The following is a 17,979-nucleotide window of genomic DNA, read 5'->3' on the forward strand; positions in this document are numbered from 1 at the left end:
AATGATCAGTAGAGCTTGATTAAAAAGAAAATTGACACATGAGCCGCATTGCTATTAATGCCATGTGATATTCACGGATGTGATTATGCAGCATGTAGTGTGGAGTTATTATGGCGCATTGATGAGATACATGGAACCTGATTTATTATACAAAAAAAAAAAAATCATGAGATTAATGTATTGTCCATTGTTACACTATTATGAAGGAAGGTCTATGCTGATAATTTTGTGACATACATGGTTATATTATTATTATTATTATTGTTATACATGCATGTGATTGATGCAATGCGCGACGTGAAATGAGAAAGCTAATTGTTCTTTGTGTAACGGATAATGAGGCTTGGCATACATTTTACTTTTAATGGAAATTTGAGAATAATCCACAAAATGAACAGCATTAAATACCGGAGAACGCGAAAGTGTGACGTCTCGAACTCTGATGCTTGGCAAAAGCGAGGAAGACCACCAGGATTTTCAGACGAAAAGTCCTTGGAGTTTCACGAAAACGTCGCTCAACTCTTTGGTCGTGTCATAAATGCAAAGAATATCAATCTACATGATGTTAGAAGTGTGAAGTAGCTGGGATCAATTTCAGTGTGAGTCCTATGAGAGATGACACTGATCTTCCAAGTTCCGGTGTTTTTACAAACAGCCTTTGATCTACTTAGTTGAACTTCTCATATCATTCTCGCTACTGGTCTTGCAAGTAGCTACGATTGTCCAAATGAAAATCCGCTTATCTGTTCTCTCTATTTTCGTTGTAATTCTACGAAAAAAATTTGAATCTAAAGAAAGGCATGACAATTACCTCGAGAAGTTGTGTCAGGCATTACCACTCTGCCATTTGTCATTGCTTTCCTCTAAATTCTCTACTATTCTGTCCTCCTCATGGCTCCCATTGGAATTCGAAGTCGTCATTTCCCGATGTTGCGACGGTGGCCGTGTTGTATTATCGAACACGGGCTTCGGCGGCATTTGCAATAATTCAAAACTTCCTTCCAACATTTCTATCACCTTCGCAATTGGAGGTCGATCAAATGGATTGGTTTGAATGCACCACAAACTCACGATAAGCATCTTCCTTGCTAGCACTTCCTCTTCCTCGGTCACATTCATCGGCAATTTTAGATGTTTGCCAACCTCTAAGTTCTTATAAATCCACTCTGGAAAGTACATTTCACTGCTGTTGGAAACTTTGATGTCGGAATTTCTAATGCCTACCATTTGAAGAACCAACATTCCGTAACTATAAACATCTGATTTGTGAGAGACTCTCCCCAAGTTTCGATTGAAAACTTCTGGTGCAATAAACCCAATTGTTCCTCTCATGCCGGGAATTGATACAGCACTCTCTTGCCCGTGACAAAGTTTAGCAAGACCAAAATCTGAAATCTTGGGAATAAAATCTCTATCAAGCAAGATGTTTTGAGGTTTTATATCGAAATGCAAGATTCTGGTATTGCAGCCTCGGTGTAGATACTCTAGCCCATGAGCTATGCCAATCGCAATTTGATATAGACTGTTCATATTTAAAGCTCTTCCAGCAGATATGAACTTATCCAATGAACCATTAGGCATATACTCGAATATTAGACCTCGTTTGTTCCCCTCGAAACAAAAACCTAAAAGAGTGATTACATTAACATGAGAAGTTCTAGTAATGCTCACCACTTCATTGATAAATTCTTCTGGGCTACTTTTTGACTCTGTCAGAATTTTCACTGCCACAGGACAACCATCTCCGATCTTCCCTTTGTACACTACACCGAATCCTCCTTGACCAAGTTTTTCTGAAAATGAGTTTGTCATTTTCTTCAAATCAATATATCGGTATCTTTTTGGAACAAGAGATCCATGGATCCCCATCAATTTCTCAACATCCTGATCTTTCTCTTTCTTGAAGAGTAGAAGCTTCCATGGGAAGATTCCATTTGTAATCTTGAAGATGAAAATGGTGCCAATTGCAGATATGGAAACACCAATAGCAAGAACTCCGGCTGTCATTTTCAATCACTTGAAAGATATTAGTGATTTACCAAAGCAAGAGATACAAATTTAGTGATAGCAAAGAGATGTTTACCTGAGAAGATTTCACCCCACCCGTGGAATCCTGGAAAAGGAATATCTATTATTTCCAAATCTGATGCAAATTATGTCTAAAATGTTTTGTGAATCTATTTTAGTGCTTCAGTAAAAAACTTAATTATGTCTTACGCATGTTTCAAACACTTATTAGTTCAATAAAATAAGAGGCATTGGTAACAAATAGGGACAACTGAATGGCGGATTCAATTTCTTGAGAGTATAAAGACCCAATTGCCGTTGGATTGGAGGTCTTGATAGAAAATCTACTAGCCCTCTTACTTGTTAGTATATTTTTTTTTGCAGTCTGAAGGTTTTTAATGGATTAAGATGACTTACAAAAGGTTTGATCACAGTGGAGCCTTCTCAGACTCGTCGGCCTAAAACCATACTGACCATCTTATGACTCATCAGTACAGTTTATACTAACATTATAAATAAATCGAACAGTGAGAATGGACCTATATATAACATTGACTTTCCAGGATATTCATAATTTTCATCATGGTTGATCATAATTTCCACATAATCTATTCGCCCATGCCCAGCTGCAGCCATGGCGCAGCATTATGAACGTCATTGAGCATTTCAAAGTCCAAGATTTCACTTCCAGTGACCTAATGAATTTCTCAGCCGGAGATCAAACTAATGACCCAATGAAGACTTAGAACATGACATAGCTGAGCATGTATTGAGTAGGACTTATCTTGACAATAGCACACAAAATTGCTAGACTTTGTATCCTGTCTGCACTGCCCGCCTGAGTCTAGAGACTGTTGCAGTTATCACCCACCGTCCACATCAGACCAAAGCCTCATGGGCTGCTATTACTGTTATGTTGGTCAGATTAGACTCTATCTGCTAAATTGTTGGTTGGTTCACGGCCAGTACCATGCTCTTATTGCACGTGCCAAAGTAGCCCATAAAGGACGTGAGGTCGACACAAGAGTAACTTGTGATATTGCTAACTTTCCTTATCGAAAAGTGGTGTCATTGATGGACCAGTTAAACTGGCCGTTCACAGCCAGTGAGGCTTCAGTTAGGCCTACCTGGCAGCTATACTACAGAGTCAGGTTACGGGTCACGTGAATGTGTGATGCAGGAGAAAGGGCTGATGATTTCTGGGTGGTACATAGAAATATGTTGTGCAGATCGTGTTCCAATAGTCTGTTCTAGTGAACTTCATTTAGAAGGTGTTAGCAACCCAGAGAACCTGATAAGCTCGGTTCAATATGGTGTTCTGCGCACTTGGCCAAGCTGCCATGTGAGGCGCAATTCAACCCCCAGAAGGGGTAAATGATGTTCTGCAGGCTGACACCATATGACTTTGAAGCTAAGGTTGGGATCCGGATTCTGATAAAACGCATCTGGAGAGATGCCACAGAGCATGGTGATGGTGATGCATCTCTTTTGGGAGATGAAATCAGGAGGAGAGAACATTAGTTTGGACTTAACACATTGAAAAAGGAAGAGAAGGAAAAGTAAAATGATTTCCAAGCTTGACTAGGAATCGATGATAGAAGTTGGTGGATTTTGGTAAAGAAAGAAGAGAAATTGTTCAAAGAGAACCTTTGGTATGAAAATTCTTAGATGCCGCTGCCAGTCAATTTGAATATGTGCGACTTGGTCTGATCTGGTCTCTCTTTATCAATTAATTTACAAATTCGAGTCTAGCCAGGTTTTTGACAAGCAAAAGCGCTACTGAGTTTGGTAATTTGGTGAGAGTTAATGATTACCAATTAAAGGGCTTCTGAGTTCCGGTATGATCATCTCAGCAAGCACAAAATACACTATTTGTTTTAGCAATAATTGCCATTTCAAGCCTTTTTTGAATTAAGTGATGATGCCCTAAAAAAAGAGGGGGAACAATGGTCATCAACAGTTTCATAGATCTCAGATGGACAAGATTCTAACATTGTCGGCGCAGCACGGCAAAACATTCAAATGCAAGGTCATGGCCTAAGGCATATAGCTATAGCAATTTTAGCTCTTTCGTCCTTGACAGAGTAATGTTGTAATGGCAATAGCATCAGATATGCTTGCAACAACCCCGTATGTTCCACAAATTGCCTTGTTCAGAATGACTTATTTCATACAGCTCAAAGTGAAGAAGAGTTTCCACATGAACCATGGATTGGAATATGGAGCTAAATGGTGCTTTCTCTAGAAATCAGGCCACTGCACAGCATCAGAAAGCTGAAGAGGAATATTAAAGGATAAGGTCATATAATGAACTGAGTCAATTTATGCCCATGAAGTGAGGCATGACACTGAGATTTTAATAAAGGTAGGAGGTTGATGATCTAAAATGTACTGTATTTTCTACATAACACCGAGAGTTGCACAACTACTGGCCACTTCAGTTCTGGTAATGACTTGCTTAGCTATGCTAGAGCAACCAGTACATTCAAGGAATGGTTTCTCTGGAATGACCTAATTCATAGAGCTCAAAGTAAAGAAGAATTTCCACATGAGAAATTTAGTGGAAGGGAATGAACAGGTTAGGAAGCTATTGGTGCTTGGTGGTTCTCGGTCCACTGAAAGCTCCTATTGGACTTTGCGGAGCATTGGCCATCCACAACTTTGATTAAGCAAGCTTTGCTAAGCCTGCTTACTTTTTTTCCACCTCCAGATTATAATGGATCACAGACAGAATATTCAATTATCTGTATGGTGAAACTCAAGATAAGGTCCTTATCACAGATCCTCATATCAGTCTTGGCAATTTTAACTTGGCTGCATGAGGTAAATGGCCAACGATGGTACTGAAAGTACTAAAAATTCCCTTTGTGCTTGTGTGATAGAAAACTGTCAGGTCTGGTAAGAAGCTCTAAGCAGAAACATTGATTAGGAAAATAGTAACATTCAGTCCCATCTCAGTGAGCAGACTAACATGCTCTGAGAGAGCAGGCAATCATGTGGCCTGACGAACTCATTGTGCCTCTACAACAAAGGAAGAATAGAGAAAAGAAGGTGCAAAGTCTGCCTCACCTTAAACTACCTCCAAGATGCATTACTGAAAATGTCACTCTACATGAATTTTGTACGAGAAGCATCAAAACAAATAAAGATATTAGGCAGAGGAGTATATAATTCTCCCCTAAAACCATTACAGCTCCAATTCGTTCCTCATACACAGGATGATTCAATGACTACTATTTGGACCGAATGCAAAATGGCTTGTTTATCAGAATAGTCATGGTACCACAGCTCTGCTATAGTCATGTTTAACATACTCAGGAGTCAGGCCAATATTGGGAGGACTACTGGTGCAATTTTCACTTTAGTCAAAATGCAGAGTTCAGCCAGATAATCGTTGAGTTAACCAGGGGGATTTTTCATTCCCTTAATTTCTTAATTTCTTGTCAATTGAATAATCAGAAATTAATTTGCAGAAAGACATACCTTTTGAACCAGGCTGCCCTTGAGGCCCTCCGGCGGCAGACGGCACACACGTTGCCGACCCCGAGGATCCATCCGCACAATGACAAACCGTTTTATTCGTTGAGAGATCGTAACTGCAGACTCCTGGAGCGCACTCTTTACACGCTGCAGTATCCACACCTAACTTGACCTCAAATCCTTGCTGCAATATCTTCTCCACGCTCGCCCGGCTTTTTCCCAACTGGGACGGTAGGGTCTGAGAGACGGGGACCACCACGCTCCCCAAGCATCTTTCCTGCCCAAGAGCCTCGGGAATCACATAACCAACAGCCTCGGGAATCACATAACTGTCTGTGCACAAGAAGTTGCTCGAAACATTCCCTGTCGGTTTAGATGCACAACCGTAGATGAATGTGGAGTTGATGTAGCCGTTGAGGATGCTGAAGAGTGCAGGGTCGAGAGTGGTGTTAGTGAAGTCAGGGGAGCAGATTCCAGCCGAGAAATCTTCACGGGCGATCTGTAGTACGTCGGTGTCGGGGTAGAAATCAAGAACCTTGTATTTGACATTGGATATCGTGATACTGGCAGTGTTGTTCTCGCAATCAAGTCGTAGCGCCGGGTAGCCGCAACTCTCGGATCGGTTCCCGCCCCAAAAAGGGTAGCCGACGCCTTGGATGTTCCCGCAGTTGAATAGGTTGCTGCAATTCGAGTACAAGTCATCATTGCCTCGCGATCGAGTGATCTCAATCAGCAAGACCAAGAACATGGCACATATCTGAAGATGAGCAATCATTCTGGTGGAAAAACAAGTTCCTGCTCGGTTGGATGGAGCGTGGTTGTTGCTGTTGCTTCAGAAAACAGATAGCAGGCTCAAAAAGATGGTTTGTGAGGGATGAATCACTGGAGTGCAAGATGAGAAACGGAAGATGGGAGATGGGTTTGGAAAAGTTAAAGCAGTTTGAGAAGACTTGGAAACTTCCGCGTCACGATGGCTTTTGCTCCCTTTTGTTGACTTGTAGTCAATGCACAGCTGTTGTGCCCGGTCAACAAAAAAAAAAACGAGTCCATCCGCTGCGCCCAATTCAGATTTTAAAATATTATCTTTTTCACTTGTCTTTTGACTTCCATAAACACCCCTCCCTCTTTCTTCTTCTTCCTCCGTCTTCACTCATCCTCGATTCTCTCTCTCTCTCTCTCTCTCTCTCTCTCTCAAACCTCAAATTCAAAACACTGTCGCAGATGCACAAAGCTTCGTCAGCTTCCTACCTCATCCCCGGTGGCTTGGACCTAACCCAAGCCTTCACCAAGCCGATCCAGAACATCCCCAGCCATCGCCCTCCAAGCGCCACACTAAGATCGCCGTCGTCCGGGTCGGCAGCGTCGGCATAGCCATCGCCTAGACCCATCCCTTACCTAGGACCTCGCCGACGAGCTGGCCCTCATCAATGCGAAGCCCGACAAGCTCCGCGGCGAGATGCTCGACCTCCACCACCCCGTCACCTTTCTCCCCCCGCACAAAGATCTCGGCCTCCATCGACTACTCCGTTGCCGGCCGGTTGACGGAGGCCAAGATCTTGGTGAAGGAAAGACCGGCTTCCATAAACGCCAAGATCTCTGCCTCTGTTCCTAAAGGAAAGAGATGGAGAGAGCGACGGAGGAGAGAGACGTAGGGTGTTTATGGGAGAAAGAAAATGATTGAGAAAAGATTTTTTGAAAAATCTGAGATGTGGACCTACTAGACACGTGTCGATAAACGGATGGACTCTTTTTTCCCCCTAATTGGGCACAATTATTGTCCCCAATATTTTCTCGTACACCTTAGGAGAAATGCATGTCTTTCCCGTATATACATGATCTACAAATGACTTGATTTTGAGCTGAAGGTGCGAAAAGTAGATGTCCAAGGAGATTCAGGTCCTATTTTACCATACGTATTGCCACGCTGGTATCCGTGTTTCCTGCCTAAATCACAGTTTCTCCCGACTCCTGCCCCTCGGTATTGATGAACACTGATGACGACTATGTATTCTTTCAAAATACCTCGGTGATACCGGTGGAGAAGCGAAGGTTAGGTGGTATAGGCAAGAGTTGGAGGCTGCCTTACAACGTCTCTGTCACCTTAGAAATGGGAGGTCGATGGAAGACTACCTTATAACATCGATCATTTTCCTTCGGTCAAAATTGTTTGCGAATCTCCAATTACTTGTGCTCTTCGTCAAAAGTGTGGCATTCAGAGCTAATCGCGCTACCTCGACAACACCTCTTTTCACTAGCTAGTTGAAAATGTGACAATAAATTTCTTCTTGGTATCTGCCCATATTGTTTGTAAACCCGCTTTAATACCATTTGTCCTGAGCCGAAATATTCCCAGCCAAAGACGAGCCTGGGCGACGACTAGTGCCGAGAACATGGGTAATCATATATTCTGAAAAAAATAATAATTAGCAACGTCACTTCACCCCCTGCTTTGTTTGCGGACCTCACACGTAGGAGAATCCTTCCTACTCTTCCTCTACTATCAACCCTTTAAATTGTTTTTCTCTACCCACACGCACGCTAATTGGGAAGGCGAGGCTGCCTATTGGTAGGGATGGGAAGTCCGTGGTCTTCAAGCATTTAGTGCTTGCCACCTTGCACTGGCCGATATTTCTTCAGAGAATTCTAGACGGCCGTAAAAGTCTTCGCAAGTTGGCAAGTTGCTCGACAGTTTGCGGGATGATTTGAGAGAGAGCCGGTGCCTCTTCTATTATGGCTAGATCTATCCTCTAGAGAGAAAGAGAGTGAATAAGTAATTATGTGAAAATGAAAAAAAATTAAATAAATATTGCAGCGAGATAACTTTAGTTAGATCTTACTAGTATATAATTCTATCACAATAAATAAAAAGAGTAAGGAATAGAGAATTGCACAAAGAAATTTATAGTAATTAGGCTTTTGCAAGATTGTGTCCATTTTCTCGCGAAGAATCCACTAATAAGAACTGATAAGAAGTTACAAGATTTGAGCTTTGAACACTTAAGCTTATGTGTATAACTCCTCACATATTCTTAACTTCTAAATGGTTACATAATGATGCTTACAAAGCCGAATGTATAAGATCATAAACACTCTTCAAACTTTGGAATTAAAAGTTTCAATTCTCGTGAATGTAAATTCTGTTTCCTTCAGTTTCGAAACCTCCTCTTAAATTCCTCCTAGTTAGCTGGATATATCTTTAAGAGGACTTATCCAACCAATCTACCCATTGGTCCTAGATCTGGTTGAGAAGGTCTAATTGCTTCAGGGATCGCCGAAGTTGATACTTCCTATAACTTTTGCCGCCCATACAGCAGTTTGGGTTTCCAAGTGTTTTAACGTGGAAAAAATGTTTTGCCTTAAGTCTAATGTTCTAGAAAATCCAAACCTTCGAGACACACTTTCCTTTGGAACTCCTTATATATAAGGTAGAAAATCTAACCAATCGCTACTAGCTGTTGCACAAGGATATTATCTTCTTCCTAGCAGTTTGACAAAGCACATAAGAAAGGAAATAATTAAGTGATTCTGATACTGATTGATAACGTCTGATAACATTTGATTACATCTCATCGACTTTCCACCTAAAAATACTTATCATCGAATCAAAATATTTACTTCGATAAGTTTTGTCAATCTTCAAAATCAATTTGAGAAATTTCATCAACAATCTCCCCCATTTTTATGATGACAAAACTTTTAAGCGTAACTTAACAAAAGATTTTGAGAAAATTTAATAATCAAATAACTCTATCAAAAGCATGATTTTAGATAAGACACAATGCAAATTCTATAAGAATTTTTGTTGATATAGTAAAGATAATTACAAACTCCTTATAGAATATCGAGCTAATAAGAGTGAATAAGATTTGTAAAGAAACTTTGATTAAAAAGTCTAAGATAAGAATAAATTCAAGAAAACTTCTTGTTTTTATATAGCTCCGTGTGAGCAGAGCAAGATCATGAAAGATCTTCAAAATCTTCATGTTACATTTAGTGTTATGCTTTTTTTTTTTCTCCCCATTTTGTCAGCATCACAAAAAAAAAAAAAATAATAATGGAAGGAATATTACAAAGATTATGCATCTTCACACACAATCTTGAAAACATATTTGGCATGAAACGTAATTTTCTGAAACAATACCTTATAGATGCTACTGTGAACATAAATATATGCAATATAGTTCATGTTCTTGTAGAATCAAATACCATAGACATCAATATATATCCATGATCACAAATGCAATATAAAAATTGCACATACCTTTTTGTCATAATAAAAAATAATGGAAATATGAGATTTATAGTGACAAAAAAGTAAGTGTAAATAAAAAATATACTAACCGGATCATGTAGAACTTATCAAGTTCAAACATACGTTACCTTTTCTTTCATAATCAAGAGGAGACAAAAATTAAATTGACTTAATCACACTTGACTTATGCTCCCCTTAATTTGATGCCCCTTTTGTTTTTTTTTTTTTTTTTTGAAATGATTGCGATTTTCTCCTTCTTTGCATCCACTTTTTCCTTCTTCAATAATTTGCACAAATTTTGCACAAAGAGGAGAATTTTCAATCCTTTGAAAATTGTGCAGAATCGTCGCAATTTTTCGGATCAAACTTTCCAAACTTCATATGAATAGATTCCTTTGTCACCTGCAATTTCTTGTAAAAGAGATAACAATATTTGCAAAATATAGAGAATATCACATATGTACCTTGCTTTGATTTGCGGATCAATCTTGCCAATTATAAGATAACTTGTAAAATATAGCAAGTGTATCCAAATATATGAAAATACGCAATAATATTCTTTCGAGATGAAAAAAATTTCTTCCTTCAACATAAATCTCAAATGCATATAAATATCAATATAACATTAACATATTTCACAAAAGGAATGTAGATGATATATGTATTAAATCTTTAAAGATCTTATAAATATGGCAATACATATTACCAATTCATATCCCAATAGCATGTAGAAAATACCTTTCCTTTAAAAAATTCTCGCTTCGTTGGTTGCATCATGATTTACATAAATCGCAATCAAGCTTTCTTTGTACAATTGCTTGCAATAAACTCATTCCTTTTTGGTATCCACATAAATGGATCCTTTCCTTTTGTTAGACGCAAAATAGGAAAACCTCATAAAACATCCAAGGATTCTTTCCATAATCTAATGGCGTAGAAAGATCATCACGTGAATAATATGCATAATCAAATAATATTTTTTTAAAAAAATTCTCACTTCGCAACACATGATAAAAATATAAAATCAGCCCAAGAAATCTAAATTATCTTTAAACAATATATCAATCAATCACTTGTATATTATTGATCATATCGAATGAACCACCAAAAATGCATCACACAATCCTTTCATAAAAGATATTTGTGGCACAACCCAATTTTACTTTATGGAGCACGTCATATTAGGCACAATATGAAAACAGGATATCAAAAAACAATGAGAATATAAATTCAAAATATATAATCATAGCAAATAGATAATTAAAAACATACCTTTACTTACCAAATCTTCTTTCTCTTTTTCTTTAGTACCTGAAAGAGAGCAATTCATTTATTCTTTGGTACCCAAATTTGTTTCGGTTCTTTCTAGTTAGTGGAGGCATCAAACCTACAATTGATTGACTTGGATTTCCTCCAATCAAATAGACATTGTTGCTTTAGGATCACCACAATTCAAGCAATCATAATAATGAGATACAATAGGCTTGACAAATTGTTTACCAAAATGATTTCGATAATACTTGGATTGATGGCCTGCGCTTTAATCTTTCCTTGACATTTGGAGAGTCATCTTGATCTTGCTTGCATTTTCAAAGCCGATGCCAGATTTGTTGTAGTACGACCTTTGTATAGAGAGGGCATGCTTGAATGTCTTTGAGCCAAGAGAGAATTTCTTGCAAATTTTTGAAATTTCTTCCTTATAGGAATCAACTTTTTTTTGCAAAAATATCTTTTTCTTCCTTGTCGAAGAAGTCTCCTCTTCCAGCTCACTGATCTTTTTCTCATTCATAATGTTTTGCTATCTCAATTTAGAGACTTCCTTTTTCAACTCGAAAATTTTCTTCAACACTTTTTTATGTTTAGCGCATAACTCTTCAAAAAGATCATCATCGCCGAGAATAGGATCCGAAAAAATCACCTCATCTTCTTGATTCAATATCCACCGTTATGCATAGATTTCCTTGCTCATCACCGCTAGATTCAAACTCGTAGCTCAACGTCTCAGATTTTAGAGCTTTTTTTTTTTTTTTTTTTCAAATTTCCCCTTCCTTTTCTTGAATAAAGGACAACCGGAGTTTATGTGACACTTTTCCCTGCACTCAAAACATATTACGTCCTTACCTTCATTGTTGTCTCTATCATAAAAATTTCTTCATTCGAATTTCTTGGTTGGCTTTTTCTGTTTAGAGTTTATTCTCTTTCTTGTAAGATGTTGAAATCTTTTGGTCAGCAACTCTATCTCCAGGCCGTCATCTTCTGAATCTTCTACATCTGAAACATCAAAATCAATTTTAGACTTTGAGGTCATCAATTTCTTACCTTTAGGATCTTCATCGTTCAGATGTACTTCTTCATAGGATTTGAGTGTTCCCACGAGTTCATCCATGCAGAGAGGTGATATCCTTTGAGTTTCTCAAATGGGCATCTTAATGCTGTTCCATTCTTTTGACAATCCTCGAAGAATCTTGTTCACTTTCATAGGATCTGATACAAATTGCCCTTGATACACCAATCCGTTGATAATATCAATAAATCTACTGAACATGTCAATTGCGGTTTTTTCAAGTTTCTTTTTAAAGGCTTCGTATTGCTGGAGAATAAATTTTTTTTTTTGGTGAAAGTAAGTAGTTGTATTGAGCTTTACGAACTATACAAGATGAAATCTCGGCACAAAAAACTTGCACTCAGAATGACAAGACGTCAAGGCGAGTGGAAGGGTGCCGAGACAAAAGCAATAAGCAACAAATGGTATCAGCCACATAGGACGGCCAACCCAAGCAAAAAACAAAAGGCAACATAGGGATCAAAACGGACGCAGTCAGATCACCCCAAGCACCAAACAAAAACACAAAAGGCACATTTCAAGCATGCCTTTTGTTTGGTGGAACAGCCATCCCCAAGGATCAAAGCCGTTGAAAAAGCAGCTACACGAAAAGCAGCTTCATGGCTTCGGTCAAGAATTCATTGTAGAGAAAACAATCGAATCAATGCCCTAGGCACACTGGAGTCTCCTGTTCCTCGCGGTACTATCAACATTACTGAAAGTTAGAGCCTTATCTCGGACAACCTCAAGGAGATGGTTCTTCATGGCCGGGATCGTAAGAGTTAGCTCTCTAAACAAAATATCATTCATGTTCTTCCATATAATGTGATAGAGGGCTCTAATGGAGAAACGAGCAATGCATTTAACGAATTCTTTACTCGAGAGTAGAGACATAGCCCATTGAAGATTATTCGCCCAGGTTCTGTTGCGCCAAGGTAGATTGCACCTGGCGGCCCAAAAAAAAAGCAAGGCTGGCGGTGACACGGCACCCAAAGAACAAATGGTCAATGGAGTCTGGAATCTCATTGCAAAAAGCACACAAGCCACTATCAATTCTACCATATGACAATAATAGTGCTTGGGTAGGGAGTCTATACTTGGTAATAAGCTAGAGATTGAACTTGTAGTGGGGTGAGATGGAAGAACTCCAAATGAAGGTGTGCCAGGAGACACGATCCTTCTTTCGCCTAATGGCCTCCTAAGCTGAAGTGATAGTGAAACTCCCAGACGGACACTCCTTCCACTGGAAACGATCTACATTTTGAGAGGGGATGGGAAGAGCATGCTGCCACGAATCCAGAACGTCCTTTAAAGGCTGACCAGTGGGGGAATAAAGATCCGCAACGGTTGCTTGCTATGGAATCCTGGAGCTGTAGATGAAAGAGTCTGAAAAGATTAGATTTAATGGCCCCCTAGGATGCTAGTAGTTGAACTAGAGGGAAATTGAGCAACCATCCCCTATACTCCACCTGAAGTAGTTTCGATAAAGCCTCCTAAGTTTAGGGGTGAGCAGGAGTCTAGGGTCGACCCTGGACCGACTCTAGATCGGCCCAACCCTGCCGGTCCTGGTCAGGTTCCCAAGGGGACTGGGTTGGTCATTGGTCCTGAAATTCTAGGACCAACACTGTACGGGTTGGTCCTCGGTCCTAAGAGTTTTGGGTCGGTCCAACCCTAGACCAACCATGCATATTATATTATATTATTTATAATTATTTTATATATTCAAACCTAAGTAAAATGTTTGTTATATTATAGTATATTGAGATGTTCTATCAATAGCATTAATAATAATTTCAATTTAAAACTTTTGTTGAGTATTAATTATGTGTCATTTGTTTTGTTTTCAGGTGTTTAGAAGTTCAAGTGAATTAACAAGATGTGAAGTTTTATATTCATAGTTTATATTAAGTATTTTGAATTTTTATGGTTTAATTGTATTTTACTAATAAATTTCAATTGCACTTTGCATTTCAATTTGTGTCAAATGGTAGAAGTTTTTGAAGAGTAGAGTAGTACTGCAGTTGTTACGGTGATTTGCTAGTCAAGTGGTGTGAAGTTCATTTTTTGGTTGAGTGGACTCTACATGATCAAATGCAAGAAAACACTTTTGCATATGGTGTTATGAATATTAAAGATAGATAATTACAAGAACTTTCCATCTTGTCCCATATCTCGATGAGCGGTTAGCAGGTACGAAATTTATATTATTGTGTCATCTTAAATTTGCTAAATATGTATTAGTATTTATAGTTTAGTTGCACAATGCCGCATTGTTGATGGATGTGTAATTTGAATTTGTAGGTTTGCTTTTTTAAGGAGTATAAAAATAAGACGAAAAAATTATCAATCGATCCGGGTTGACCCTAGAACCGGACCGAACCCATTGGGTCGGTCCGGTCTTTTGGTCCCGTGTTCAATAGGGTCGGTCCTCGGTCCTAAAAATTGAGGACCGACATCAGCCTGGGTCCTAGGGTTAGGGGGTGGCCCGGACCAACCCGGACCATGCTCACCCCTACCTAAGTTGGAGGATATTCTTCCAAGCCCACGAATAGTGGGTTGGTTTGCTTGCAACCCAGAAATTTTTTCTTTTAAAAAGGTGGAGTGGTTCCACCTGTACCATAATGACTCATTATCAGAGAAAAAGATCCATATATGCTTGAGCATAGCTGTCTTATTACAATCCTGAAGCCTTCTAATGCCAAGCCCTCCCTCATCTTTTGAGAGGCAAACATCCTTCCAAGCAACCTTTGCACCCTCCCTTACCTAGGGCGGGGCCTTTCCGGGAACGCCTCGGGGTTCACTCAATCGGTCCAATACAACTATGGGAATAATGAAAACATTAGCCCAAAAACTTGACTCGCATGAAGGATCGACTTGATCGCTTGTAGCCAGCCCGTGAAAGATAGAAATCGATGGGTCCAAGATTGTACCATCGTTGTAATACGGTCAACAAGCATACGACAGTCTGTCTTACTTAGCCTCTTGATAGTGATTGGCACCCCCCAAGTAGCGAATCGGCTGGTGTTGACACCTAAATTTTGATTAATCATTTAATAATTAATTGCATGAAAATTTAGGGATTAATCTTTAACCCCTAAGAAAAAATAGTAAAATTGCATTTTTCATGTAGTCGCATTTGCATCGATACTAAAAGGCAACAAGACGCAGCGGCTCGTGGTCGATTGCATGCACAAAAAGACGGTCTCTCTCCACTGGTCTGAGCACGCAAAAGAGCGAAAGTAAAAAAAAAAAAAAAGAAGAGGAAAGAAGTTCTTGCACGTCCGTTGTCTCTCCCTCATTAATGCATGCGCATGCACGCATAAATTCGGCGGACGTGCGGACTCTAGAGGAACCCTTAGAGAGGCAAAATGAGCCCATGAAATAATATTATATAATATGCTCTCTCTCAAGTGTGGGTTGTCAGGAGAAGCAGCGAGAAATTTGCTGAAGGAGGAAGCAAATAGCAAACAAGAAAAGTCAAAAGTTGTGGCTATCCTATAGAAGGGAGAGACAAGTAGCCGTATAAGAAACCCCAAGCATGCAGAAGAAAGAAGAATCCATGAACGTGCATTTTCTTCCCCTCATTAATGCCTGCACATGCGCGCATGAATGGGGGACGTGAAAATTCTACAGACGCATGCAAAAAGATGGGCTGACATTTTATAATACTTTCCTTCCTAGAGAGCAAATCGGCTGGAGAAGAACACGTCCATTGTCTCACGCTCATTAATGCATGTACATGCATGCACACAATTCGGCGGACGTAAGGAGCCTCAAAGAAGCAAGATGAACTCATAAAATATTATAAAATAGGTGAATTGTCAGGCGGTGGCCACCATATTTGAAAAAGAAGAACCAAACTTGAACAAGCAAGGAAAACTTGCGGCTGCCTCCTGTTCACCTGTTGCCTATAAATAAGCGAGGAAAGAGTGAAGTCAGGAGGAGGAGAACGAAGAAAATTGATTGAAGAGGTTGTGTGAGAGCTATTAAAAAAGAGAGAGCCCGTAGAGAGACAGACCGAGTGGAGAGAAAGGAAGAGATTAAAAAAGGAAGAGATGCTCGTCAAGAGAACCAAGAAAAAATGAAGTCAGGGGGGAAGTGAAAGGAGAGAGGGGGAGATTAAAAGATAGAGAGTCTGCCAGAAAAAGAAAAAAAGAAAGAAATCAGGTACAAGAGCTGAACAGAAACAGAAAAGTACACTGAAAAGAAGAGAGAGAGAGAGAGGGAGTGGACGTGAGAGGCGAGAGAAAAAAAAAAGAACAGATACTGTTCTTCTTCTTGGCGAGGCTTCTGCCGTCGACCCCCGTTGCCCGAGCTCGCACCGCCGCGCCTCCACCTCCGCCACCATTGCTGCCGTCGCCCACATCTGAGCCGACCCCGACGCTCGCAGCCCGTGCCTGCACCACCACCCGACGCCGCGAGCTCTCGTCACTGCGCCCCTGCTCCTGCGCCTCTGCCCGTCCGCGACACCAGCAGCACCTCTGCTCGTAGCCCCCACCGCAGCAACCGTTGCAGCAGCCCGCTTGAACACTGTCACTGCTACTGCCCGCGCCGCTGCCTCTCAGTCAGCCTCCACCCGCAACGCCCGACGGCCCCTCTGCCTCCGCAGCTGCCGTCGCTCGTCTCCATCGCGCCCGCCAGTCTCCGCCTGCAACTCGAGCCGACCCGCGACGACCCGACGCCCAGCAACCTGCGCCGCGCCTGCACCTCCGTCCGACGCCGCGAGCAGCACCTCCAAGCCAGCACCACTACATTCCGCTGCTCGTCGTGACAGCAACCGCTCAAGCCCGCCACTTCTCTCCACCACCGCTCAGTCCTTCGCCCGAACACCAGCAGCCCGTGAAGCCACCGTCTCTGCCCGCGCCTGCAACTCCGTCCGATGCCGTGAGCACCCTCCTCAGAGCGTCGGCCTCCCCCTCGCGCTGTGACCGACCCCCGCACAGCATCACCGTGCCCCGCCTGCTGTCCTCCGCGCCAGCCGCCCTGCTGCTGCTTCGTCACGCGGCGGCCCGCCTTGCTTTCCCTCACCCGTGACGCCACAGTTTGCGCCTCCGCCAGCTTCCGCCACTGCTCGCTGCCGCTGCAACTCGCGAGACCCGACGCCCCTGCTCGCCTGTCCCCACAACAGCTTCACTCGGAGTCGGCCTCGCACCATCAACCGCACGCGACTCCTGCTCCTCCCTCGCCGCGGGTTCGCTGCCCCTTTGCCGGAGCTCCTCCTCCGACCGTGTCCACCGCCCACTGTTGCCCGTCGCAACAGCAGCCACCCCGGCCGTGAGCTGAGTCCCTGTCTTGGTCCATAAAGCACCACTTGTTGAGGCAAATTTGGAAAAAGTCCAAATTAGGTAAGTTTATTTTATTTTATTAGGTAGATCTGTTTTATTTTATGTTATTTTATCTTTAATATTTCGTTTTTTTAGGTTATGTTATTTTATGCTTTCTTTCTTTATTTGAATTAGTTCTTGATGCATGTTTGAAAATCCCCGACGTATCACCTAATTCGCAACCGCACAATGATTTTTTTTATTTCATCTATAAGGCTTTAGATGGAATAATTAATCACGCGGGAATAAAATTGATATCTTGGTCTTTAAGGCTTAAGATCAATTTATTGATTTTATTAGCGAAACAACCATGGAGGATTTTGTGTTTTTAATTGCTTTATTTATTTCAAAAATACAAAAAAATTGCATTTGCATTTCATGTAGATTAGAATTGATTTTCCTAGATAAAATTACATGATAAAATAGATAGTAAAAATGCATGTTTAGATGGCATCTAGGTTAGATAAAATCTTTTGAATTAAATTGCATGATGAGATAATTTTCTAAGTTGAGATAGGAGTTAGATTAGTCTAATCCTAACTTAAAATAGATAATGTCTCGCTTTAGTTAGATTTTTTTTTTATATTTTAGCA

General features: G+C 40.7%; 1 protein-coding gene across 1 annotated transcript; it reads right to left on the reverse strand.

Annotated features, from left to right (window-relative positions):
* Positions 1–563: 563 nt before the first annotated feature.
* LOC104449446 (LEAF RUST 10 DISEASE-RESISTANCE LOCUS RECEPTOR-LIKE PROTEIN KINASE-like 2.4) lies at positions 564–7,121 on the reverse strand. The gene is made up of 3 exons (XM_039316173.1): positions 5,491–7,121; positions 2,084–2,113; positions 564–2,000 (listed from the first exon to the last, which is right to left on the reverse strand). The coding sequence occupies exons 1-3, from the start codon at positions 6,260–6,262 to the stop codon at positions 826–828; spliced, it is 1,977 nt and encodes a 658-aa protein (XP_039172107.1). The 5' UTR covers positions 6,263–7,121; the 3' UTR covers positions 564–825.
* Positions 7,122–17,979: the final 10,858 nt, after the last annotated feature.

Source organism: Eucalyptus grandis, chromosome 6 (assembly GCF_016545825.1).
Source record: "Eucalyptus grandis isolate ANBG69807.140 chromosome 6, ASM1654582v1, whole genome shotgun sequence".
Classification (NCBI taxonomy): domain Eukaryota; kingdom Viridiplantae; phylum Streptophyta; class Magnoliopsida; order Myrtales; family Myrtaceae; genus Eucalyptus; species Eucalyptus grandis.